Source organism: Ceratotherium simum, chromosome 14, assembly GCF_057802395.1.
Source record: "Ceratotherium simum simum isolate JZ-2026a chromosome 14, ASM5780239v1, whole genome shotgun sequence".
Taxonomy (NCBI): Eukaryota; Metazoa; Chordata; class Mammalia; order Perissodactyla; family Rhinocerotidae; genus Ceratotherium; species Ceratotherium simum.
In genome coordinates, this window is record NC_141913.1 from 55269581 (window position 1) to 55281821 (window position 12241).

Here is a 12241-nt window from a genome sequence, read left to right on the forward strand (position 1 = left end):
CGTAATATCACTTATTTCCCCTTCACATAATTTGTCTTTCTTACTGTATTACTTCTTGTAGTCTGCCTATTTATAAAACACCTTTTGAAGACTTTTTTTTTCTTTTCTACTTATCCTTTTCTTGAATTTTATATCATTAGTTTTCTTTCTAATTTTGGATATCTAAGTTTTTTAATAATAGTTTTTATTCAATTCTCTCTCTCTTTTTTTTTTTCTGCTGGGAAAGATTCGCCCTGAGCTAACATCTCTTGCTAATCTTCCTCTCCTTTTTTTTTTCCTCCCCAAAGCGCCACTACATAGTTGTATATTCTAGTTGTAAGTCCTTCTAGTTCTTCTGTGTGAGCCGCCACAGCATGGCTACTGACAGACAAGTGGTGTAGTTCCCGCCGGGGAACTGAACCCCGGGCCACCAAAGTGGAGTATGCCGAACTTTAACCACTAGGCCATCAGGGCTGGCTCTAATTTTTGTTTTAATAATAGTTTGAACCTTAGTTGTAATCAATTAAGCAAGAGTACTTACCAGTTTTTAAATATCCCATTAGTTCCCAGTTTGTTTTTCCTTCATTTTTGTTTTTTTGGATGCAGGTCACGAGGCTCTTAATAATAACTGCCATTTCCTGTGTTTTTGAAGGTTTCACCTGATCTTTGTGGAAACAGATTTCTCTGAGTCACTAAAAGATTGTCACCTGTGTAGATGGCCTGTGGTGTGGCAGGCCCTGTCTTACTAACTGGGCTGTACTCTACTAGAGTACAGAGCTCTGAGGAAGAGTTTCCAAATCATGTTATAATTAGTAAAACTGAGTAGTTTTGTACTGAATTCTCTTGTTCTTAACGTTTAAATTCTTTTAAGAGAGTTTTATAATTTTAATCGCATTTCATCTTTGCCTTTTGGTAACTGATATTTTTGTAATTTCCTTTTATTTGGTTAAAATAATAAGGAGGAATAACTGGATTTTTATATCTATATTCAACGTTAGTTGGAGATTAAGACTGATGGTTCATAACATCTGAAAGCAGATTGAAAGTTGGGACAAAAATGGCAATTTCATTTCTTTCATTGAGTTTCATGGTGCTGGAATTCATTCCAATATCCAAAGGCAAAGAGGCACACAGCCCAGTGTTCTTAAAAAGCTTCCTACTGAAAGGAGACATCTGTTGTACGTTAATTGAGTAAAATAAAATAGGGAAGGAAGGAATGTTCATTCCCTTGGTACTTTATTAGCATTCTCTACTGTTTAGCTTCTCAAAAAGAAAAGTGGGAAACATATATCATGAGATGATCAAATACAAGGGCTGTTGTCATGAAAATTAATATTAATATTACCTGACAATGTTTTGTCTTCCTTTGATGTCAGACAACGTATTGTTATTCTCTGTACAAACACTTTAGCATATTACTCAGGTTAATGCAACTTGAAGTCAGTTTTAATAAAGATCTATATCAAAACCCTTATGAGATACTGGTTACAAATTAAATACTCTTAACATTTTGTCACACATCTTGATGAGAATATTCTACTCATCATGGAAAGAGATACTCCATAGTTGTCTTTAATTTGGATAAAATTAACACCAATTCAGTGTCCCTTATCAAGATGCCACATCATAAACACTTGTAATATTGCTGCCCAGGTGATCCAATGGAATCCTGAAGTGTTCTCTCAGCTACAAATTTGCCACATGATATTATCACTTTCATTCTTCAGTTGCTATGGTACCCTGAACAAATTCTCAGTATTAGTCCCTCAGAGTATAAATTAAGAATCATCAGCATTGTTGGATGTCAAGTGCTTAGTTCCCACTGGCCATGATGCTGGTTTAATTTATTGAAAAGAGAAAAGAAGGAAAATAGCTCTGAGCTGGAATAAACTGTTTAATAGAATGCTTTGTATATAAGTATCAATAATCACAAGATTATCTAGGTTAATACATTTTAAAGCATGTCAATACTTTTTAGACTTATTAAGGCATTAATGTCCATTTATCCATCCAATTCTTAAAGAATACTATAAAGTTCTTTATATAGATATAAAGCAATGAAATAGTCTAGATTCAAATGATGCAATTATTTAAGATAATCCTAAGAACTTTGAAATCACTGGATATATTCAATTGACTTAATTCTTTTGTAGATATCCTAGAATTAATTTTGATTTGGCTTAATATATAAATATTACGTCAACTGAAATGCACATTGTATTTGCTTTTATTTGTTTATTTTAACAACTTTGAGATATAATTCACATACCATAAAACTCACCCATTGAAAGTGTTTAATTCAATGGTTTTTAGTAAAATCATAGATTTGTACAACAACTACACTCTAATTTTAAAACATTTTCATCATCCCCCAAAGAAACTACATATCCATTAGCTGTCATTCCCTGTTCTCCCTTACCCATAAGCCCCTGGCAACCACTGATCTACTTTCTATCCCTATGGATTTACCTATTTTGGACATTTCATATAAATGGAATCATAGAATATATGGCCTTTTGTGACTGGCTTCTTTCACTTAGTATGTTTTCAAGGTTCGTCTACATTGTAGCATGGATCAATTCTTCATTCTTTTTATGGCCAAATAATATTCCATTGTATGCATATACCACAATTTTTTTGTCACTCTTCAGTTTATAGGTATTTGGGTTGTTTCCACTTTTTGGCTATTATGAATCATGCTACTGTGAACATTCATGTACAAGTTTTTGTGTAGATTATGTTTTTATTTCCCTTGGAATTGCTGGATCATATGGTAACTCTTTGTTTACATTTTAAGGACTGCCAAACTACTTTCCAAAGTGGCTGCACCATTTTACATTCTTATAAGCAATAAGATTATCTAGGTTAATACATTTTAAAGCATTCCAATTTCTCCACATTTTTACCAGCACTAGAATCCATCTTTTTGATTATAGCCATCCTTATAGAGGAGAAGTGACATCTCATTGTGGTTTTGATTTGAAATACCCTAATGACTAATGATACTGATCATGTTTTTATGTACTACTTGGCTAGTGGTATATTTTCTTGGGAAAAATATTTATTCAGAGCCTTTGCCCATTTTTTAATTGGGTTTTTTTAAATTATTGTGTTGTGTTTTTTGTATATTCTAGATGCACATCCCTTCTCAGATACATGATTTGCAAATATTTTTTTCTCTTTATGTAGATTGTCTTTTCAACTTCCTGATAGTTTTATTTGAAGTCTAAAAGTTTAAAAAATAATTTTGATGAAGTCTAATTTGTTTATTTATTTTTTTCTTTTGCTGCTCATGCTTTCGGTGTTGTATATAAAAAAATCACCTACTTCAATGCCATGAAGATTTAGTCCCATGTTTTCTTCTAAGAATTTTATGATTTTAGCTCTTATATTTAGGTCTATGATCCATTTTGAGTTAATTTTTATAAATGAGGTGATGTAGGAGTTCCATTTCATTGTCTTGCTTGTGAATATCTAGTTGTCCCAGAACTATTTGTTGAAAAAATTATTCTTTCCCCATTGAAATCTCTTGGTACCCATGTCAAAATCCAGTTGACCATATATGTAAGAGTTTCTTTCTGGACTCTGGACTCAATTTCATTCCATGAACCTAAATGTCTATCCTCTTCCAATAAAACATTATTTTGATTACTATAGCTTTCTAGTAAGTATTAAAATCAGGAAGTGTCAGTTCTCCAAATTTGTTTTTCTTTTCCTATTCTTGTTCTCATGCTTACTTTTTTTTAGGTTAAGAATGTTGAGCTTTATCATGGATTTACCCACATGTATTCCCAAAGAAAAAGAAACACTGGCACTAATGCACAAAGCCACTTGGGAAGTTATTCTGGCTTTTTGTCACTAAGATGACAATAAAGCCTTTGGGGAAATAATTGGTTCAAATCACTGGGAATGTAATTTTTATCATTCCATTCACTGTAAGGTCCACTTAGAGAAAACTGTCTCCAGGTTTCCAAAAATATATTCCCATTTCCTTAAAATGGGAATCTCTCAAATCTGAACCTTGTGTCATTCTATATAAAACTACTCAATTAAACCAATTCACTTATAAGTAAACATTATACTTTCTTCTCTGTAGAATTTAATTCACAGATTGAGTTATTCAGCTGAGATATACGCATATTAGTTTCATTAACCCTATATCTACAACAACTGCACTGTTACCTTAGTTTATTAGAAAAGTTAGTTTATAGACATCAAAGGTCAATAAATTACTTCAGCAATACCTTTATCCAGTGCTAGCTGTTTAATATTTCTTAAACATTTTAAAAATTGTCCAGTAGACAATGAAGCTACTTACTTTAAATGGAAAGGACTTAGTGGAAATTTAGTAGCCAGTTTCATGAAAGCTTGAGAATCCTGAGAAATTCAATGACATATGTATAAAAAAAGAAGATCAGTAAAGAAACTCATAAATAATACTGGTAAATCACACCTATCATCATCATGGGTTAAAAGACCACAAAACATTTTCTATTCTGTTAAAATGAGATCACATTTTAATTTTGAATACTTTAGTAATAATTACTTGGAATCACTGAATTTAACATCCAATAATTTCCTTTTAGGTAATAATAAAGATATTGTATTTAAAGACTTAAAATTGATTATGACGTTGAAAAATAAGTAGAATCATGTAACATAACCTATATTGTTAGCAAATTTCTCAAAATGCAGACTCTTTCTGTCAGAGATCACCAAGAAGTTTTAATAAAATGTTCTTATTGATTTTGCTGTTTTTTTTCAGGTGAAAAGCATATTGTGGTATAATCTTTAATAAAATGGTTCATAATATTTCAGTTCCAATTATAAGTATCTGTACAAAATTTAGTCTGTTAATTATTTGAAGTCAGCAAGTTGTCACACCCACTCATTCCTTACAAAGGCTCTTCATCACATGAGTTGGGCTTAGGGAATTTGTGAACAGGACACATCTGAATTTGTGCCATCATTCCTCATTATCTTAATCAAATTCCAAGCTGGAGAGATTATAATGACACCCCACTGTGGATGCCTGGAGCAGAGTTGGAGCAGATTGGCCAGAAGGACTTGCCAGAATACCCGACGCTCAACATGTCACTTCAATTTCTGTGACAGGAATGGGTCCTGTTCCGTTGCTCATGGAAAGATGTATCAAAACTGATTATCAACAGTTTCCATTTAGATTCAGATAAAGATTTATAATACAAAAAAAATCAGATTTATGTGCTATTGTCTGCAGCATCTACCAGGCTTTCCTTTTTCTAGTCTTTTCTGTGTTTCATTTTATTTTCCTTTCTTTTCAATGATAGAATTTAGTCATTCAGGGGATGATTCCAAGAATTACAACCGCTTTTCAGCTGAAGTTATTGTCTCCATATCACAAGGCTTTGACTATAGCTAGGACCTTATTTTATTGCCAATTTGATCAGATTATAAGATATGGTTTGAATATGTTTTTCTTGAATCATAAATTTTTGGGAATCTACCCAGATTTCAGCCAGACTTCTTGGGGCCTTACCAGAGTAGCAACAGGAACAAAGCAATTATTCTCTACTTACAGTAAATATTGAATTGGATTTATCTGGCATACAAAAGTTTTAGGATACTATTGATATAAAATTTTTCACATTATAGTCTACTTTCTTGGCAAAGACTTTTAACAAAAGTGGAAGGGCGTCTGTTGCTTTAGCCTATCCAGCATCCATTTAATCTTTTTTTTTTTTTTTTAACATGCAAGCACTATTCCAAGCACTTGAAATACATACATGAATAAAATGAGTATCCTTTCTGCATGGGATTTGCATTCCAGCAGAAAGAGACTGAGACAATTAACATATAAACCATATCAGGAAAAAAAAAAATCAGCGCTCTTGCTTGGGGACAGGTTGTAGTATTAAATGTAGTGTCTGGCTTCAGATTTGAGTAAATATATGAAAGATGTTATAAAGATTTAATTACTCAGATATTTGTTGAAAGAGGGTTCCAGGCAGAGGGAACAGTCAGTACAAAGCCCTTGATCAAATGATGATCAAATAGCGAAAGAAACTAGATGATATATGCGAGAGCGTTGCATATTGATGAAACTATGTATGTCCTTGAGTAGGTGAAAGAGGATGGGATCTGGTGCACAAGTGGGGGCAGGGTAAATTAAAGTTTATATATACACACATGCGCGCTCACACACACACATATATATACACACATAGACATACATACATACACATATATACACACGCACACAGAATATATGACTACAGCACTGTTGAGAAGCCCACAGTCTATGAGAGATAGAGACAGAAAACAACTATTATAAATAGTTTAGTGCGATAAGTTAAGGGATAAAGGTAAGCAACAGTATAATGGAGTATCTAAGGAAAGCTACTTTGTTCAGGCCAGGGTCACTGTACTGACTTCTACTCACAGTGTGTTCCAAGGACCAGCAGCGTCAGTATCACCTGGGAACTTGACAAAATGCAAAAATCTTGAGACCCACCTGAGACCAACTGAATCATTATTTGCACTAAAATCCTAAGGTGATTCATAAGAATGTTAGAGTTTAAGAAGCCTGTTTTGAAGGATTTTAGGACTAGGGCGATGGTCCATTCCAGAGAGAAGGTAGAATGTGAGCAAAGGCATGCGGAAAGAAAAAATAAAATGAACACCACCACCACCAAACCCACTCTGCTGAGTGCTGCGAATTATAAAATGTTCAGGGTTGCTGGAGAGTACAACGAAATCTGAATTACCCTGTAGAGGTAACATGAGAGAGGAAATTAGAGGCGGGCTTGCATGATAATCTGGCCATGAGATTCACCTGGTAGGCACTGGGGCCTATTGAGGGGTTTGTCAGGTGGGCAATATGGTCAGAATTGCATTTTAGCCCAGTCTTGGAGGCAGCCAGATGAGAGATTGTGAACGCCCGGATTACACTTTGGGCACTTGGCATTGCACTTATTCCTTCAAGTTTATTTAAAAGTTCGTTTATTTTTTATTGTAAATTTTGTAAAAGCTTGGCACAGATTTAGAAAATATCAAAACGTCTAAACACCCCTACCAGTATTTTGGTATTATTTTTGTTTTTTCTAAATTAATTAATGTATAATTTTATATAAGAAATGTAATGCATTACTTACAATATTGTGAGATTTTTTCTCAACTTAAATAACAAAATAGCATTATGAAATCTAAATAAACATTTTAATGTCTGCAGAATGTTCTATCAGAGTGATGCGTTATAACTAAACTCAATACTTTTAATAACCATTCAGGTCAATTTGAATTTTTCATGAATGTAATGAAAAATATTTGTACAAAAAGTTTTTATATGTTTCTGATGTTTCACAGATACTCGAGGACATGATGAGTAAAAAAAAAATGAGGTTATACATTTCCAAAATGCATTAAAATTTATTTATTCCAATTACTCCAATTTTGAATATAATAACTTTTACTTATTTTAAGTATCGTACTCTATTCAAACTCCACTGTTTTTCATATAGTTGGACCAAAATATTCATTAAATATCTAGTAATACCTGTCTGTGATTAAGCTTCCCAAGTGGTTACCATATATCCCTAACTGGTATTTTTATGTTAAAATCCAAAATGATAGAATAGAACTTGAAAATTTATAAAATGAAGAGAAAAGTTTAAAAGATAACATATCTCATTGATAATTAAGTTATTTAGGAACTATCCTTGGAGCTGGCACTGTAATGCTAAATGTGAGGTTTTTCCAAGTAGATATTTAGGAAAAAAAGATGAAAATGTGAAATAATCTGAGGTTCCAGAATGATATTATTCAAACATTATTATTAGCTTTATTGTTCTAATTTTTATGTTGATCGTATATAACAGAATTAAAATCTTACTGAAAATTAATCTTTAATAAGGCATAAATGAGCATTCTGATTCCTCCCCAAATAATGAAAATATGCAAGACTATATCCAAAGAAGCAAAAAATAGTCTGTATACTTAGCCTAATGGAATTTTATAAGAACTTTTAAATAACATATAGGGTATAATTATATTCTAATACTTTTGTAACATTTATCTAAAAATAGACAACTCTTTGTCTATTGACTTGAATAATTAACTTCCGGTAATATGTAATGATTAAAATGCAACATAAGCCTAATATTAACAAATACATGTTATACTGCATGAACAAATGCAGCAAAAATTAGAACTGGAGAAATGTAGAAGATTTCTAATTCAACATTTATCTATATAAAGTAGAAACTAAGAAAATTGAGGTCTACAAAGACCTGTACAAGTTTGACAAGGGAAAACTTTTATGGAAAGAAAGTAAACTTGGATAATGTATATAAAAATAATTCTATTAGGTGTATATAGACTTTAGAATTGTGGATATCTATAAAATGTGAGTATTACTAAAAATGTCTGAATATTTGAAATTCAGAAATAAAATTAATAATATTTGGATGTTAAGTTTTGATATACTTTAATAAAATGTTCATTCCATGGGCACAAATAATTGATGAAAAGGGTTTATAGAATGGTATTACTCCATGAAGGTAAGAAGAAAAATAGCTTTTTTCTCCCTGGAAACTAACATCACCAACTCAACTCTATATAATTCTAACATTTAAAGTGATTTCACTTGAATAACACTGGCCTAGGGATCAGAGAATTGGGATTGGGTTTCATCTTTGATGCAGCAGTTTGACATACATAATATATAATAAGGAAGGTTTGATTACCTTATGATTTTATTAAAAACTAAAATTATTAACTTTATTTTACTATAGTGCCATAGGGCAACAATCTGCTTGGAGAGGCAAAATTTTTGTCTTGAAGCTGCATATGCATGGAAATTTCCATGAGATTTTTAAATATTCAGTTGGAGGGATATGGTTGCTAGAAATTATTGTGAGGAAGAGAGGACAGTAAAACTATCTAAACCTAAGGAACCCACGGAACCTCCCCTCAGGCTAAGAAGAAAACAATCTGGCAACTTAATTAAAACATTTTAAAAATATTTAATGGTTAAATTGGAGGAACACAATTAATAATCCTTGAGGAAGATATTTTTTCCTAACAAAGGCAGTTCAAAACCAAGACCTCAGCTTGTTCAGAGTGTGCTGGGGTCCATTGCTTAAACTCGAATTTCCAGAAACTTGATATTGTCTATAACCAAGAGTTGAAGGTGCGTCTTGCAGACAGGTTCATGCTACTCCAACTCACAAGGCTTGCACATTTCAACTTAATATAGAGAGAAAATATTATTTCAGTAAGATTAGATCCTCATGTGCACAGCACTTGCTGAAAATGTCTAACTTCTGGTTCTACCATTTCTGTTACATTCCAGTCATCACCTTAGATTAAGTGTTGCTCTCTCTACTTTTGCCTTGCTGAATATTCTGCCTTTAAAGTGACCTCCGCATTTTAGGTGTATGTGTTCATTTAACTGCATTAGCATTCCCGAGTCATGATGATGCCATCACTGTTTAGCCAAGCATCACTCAATTGCAGTACTCAGAAGTACTCTAGACTCTAATCCTAATTATCCTTCTAATAAAACAAGTTTAGATTAGTTAACATATATTGGATTCTTACTACATACCCAGTACCACACAATGTGCTCTATATGTATTATCTTACTTCATCTTCTCAGCAAGCCTGTAAAATAAGTGCTATTATTACAACCATTTTAAAGATCAGGAATTTGAGACTCACTGTGGATAAGAAACTTACTCTAAGATGCAAATCACAAAACTGTAATACAAACCCTAATTGTTTGATTTCAAAGCTTAAAGTAATATTTCAAAATAAAATAGAACTTATTTTAAAATAATTATGTCAATCAGAAAAAAAGGAAAATATAGACTAATTTTTAGGACTATAAAGAGTGTTCAGCAAAATGTAAGTTTTGTGAAATAATAGTTCAATTAATAAGACAACTTAATTACTATACATAAAAAACAAAATTTGGAAAAACAATTTTAAAATATCCCTTTTAATAACAAAATACAAAATTCCAAGAAATAAATCTAATAAAATGTGGTACAAAAATTCTAATGAATAAATTATAATAATTGAGAGACTTTAAGGTTGACCTAAAAAAAATTAAAATATACCATGTTCATGGACAAAATATTAACTATTGAAATGATGTCAAATATACTTAAAGTATTCTATAGAACTAATAAAATTCCAGGCTAAATACAAATAGAGTTCCTCATGAAATTTACTAAGCTGTTTCTAAAATTATGAAGAATCAAGAATATCTTTAATATTTCTTTGATATAGCTGAGAGAAGGGAGCTCATCCTATTATATATCAGGATTTATGATGAAGGCTCTAGTAATTCACAGTGTGAAAGGTCAGATAAATTAACCTCCAAAATAGGACCTATAATCAGACTTTGTAAAAAAAACTTTATACATAGAATATATACAATTTTTATATATGACAGATATGATATGTCAGATCAATAGGGAAAACAGTTTATTCAATGTATGCACCTGTTAAAATGTGTTTCTATATATAAAAAATAAAGTTGGATATCTACCTCACATTAGGTATAAAAATTAACTCCAGCTTGATCAAGGACTTATAGGAAAAATGCAAGACTTTAACAAATTTTAGTTGAAAATACAGATTAATATTTCTCTAAATGTTGAGTAGGGAGTTATTTTTTCAGCATTATTAATACATCCCAGCTGTAAGAGAAAATATTGATAAATTTTATTTAATAAAATGACTATTATTCATCCAAAAATCTCTTAAATAAAATGGAAAAATAAGTTATAAACTTGAAATATACTTGATGAATATACTGGGAATACTTATAACTGACAAAGGATTAGTATCAAAATTATAACATAAATGTGTACATATAGAAAAGAAAAGGAAAAGCTCCAAATAGAATAATAGGCAGATCTGAATATGCACAAAAGAACAAAAACATTAAGCCAATAAAAATATAAGCAGGTATTGAACATAATTATTAATCAGGGATTGACATAAGTTTTAATATCTCACAACATCGTGTTGGTGAAGATGTGCTCAGACAAGATCCCTTCTAATTACCTTTGAGAGGTAAATTAGTAAACCTCCCTGTTCAGAACAGCACAAGGCTGCAAAAGATCTAATACTCATGGAGAGGAGTGTGGTATAATATGGCATATTCATGCAATGCCATAATGTAAAATATAACACATAGACTAAAGTGAGACACCAACATAGATGAATCTTAGCAATTATTAAGAAAGCAAGTGTCAGAAGATTACATACAGCACAATACCCATTTTTTTAAGTTAAAAACAACTAAAAGAAAACGGTAGATTTTAAAGAATATTTAAATTTGCTCCAATATATTATATATATACGCAGCATACATATATGCATATATGTGTATATACATATATATGCTATGTTTAAATATATAAACACATATACACAAATACATACATATATACATGCTAGAACTATATATTTTCAAAATCATGGGAATAATAAGCACAAGTTCCAGTAGAGTGACTTACATAGGTAGGGGAGGCAAGGGTAAGAGTGGGGGAAGAATGCCTAGCTAGAAAAGAGTTTGTCAAGTGTTGTAGAGTCCATGTAGATATTTATTTTATTATTGAATATATGCATTAATTCTATTATTGAAAATTCCCATATATTCATGCATATATTCAAAAGAAACTCATGCATGAGCTACTGACAAGAATGTAACATACAAAAAATAGAGCTTTTTTTTAAAAGGATTTCTTCATTTCAGTCATTTTAACTCAAGTATTTTCTACTTTGCTTTCAGCTTGATGATTTCCTGAATCAGATCCATAAGCTCCAGAGATCTCTGGATGAACAGAAAGAAACAAATGAAAACTTGGAAATTAAACTCAAGCACTTACAAAACCGGTAATTGTTTCACAAAATATGTTGAATTCATGATTGAGACCTTAGATACAGAAATCTTGAGATTCTTTTTTTTCATATTTTCTCAAATATCATGAACTTTATTTTCATTAACTAGAAATATTAGTGAAAGAAACTTACAGACACTCAATACTTGAATTGATGAGCTGCTTGGCTTTCATTTTTTTTTTGTCCAATAGATGTTACATATTATGGTAAAGACAATTTAAATATCACTTAAAATGACTTTCGCTCTAAAAGGTGTAAAATTTCTGAAAGGCAAAGGGAGCTTTCAGAATACATTTCATGTAAAGCTGAAAGAGAATAATTGCAAGAAAAAATAAGTTGTAAACCACATAATTTGCTGTGTAGTTGA

At 31.4% G+C, this 12241-nt stretch overlaps 1 protein-coding gene across 1 annotated transcript in view; it reads left to right on the forward strand.

Annotated features, from left to right (window-relative positions):
• The window catches only part of CCDC102B (coiled-coil domain containing 102B), a 203986-nt gene extending 192114 nt beyond the window's left edge, over positions 1-11872 (forward strand). Inside the window, exon 7 of the mRNA XM_087438818.1 lies at positions 11765-11872. Coding sequence (XP_087294944.1) covers positions 11765-11872 — 108 coding nt within the window. The remainder of the gene's footprint in view (positions 1-11764) is intronic.
• Positions 11873-12241: the final 369 nt, after the last annotated feature.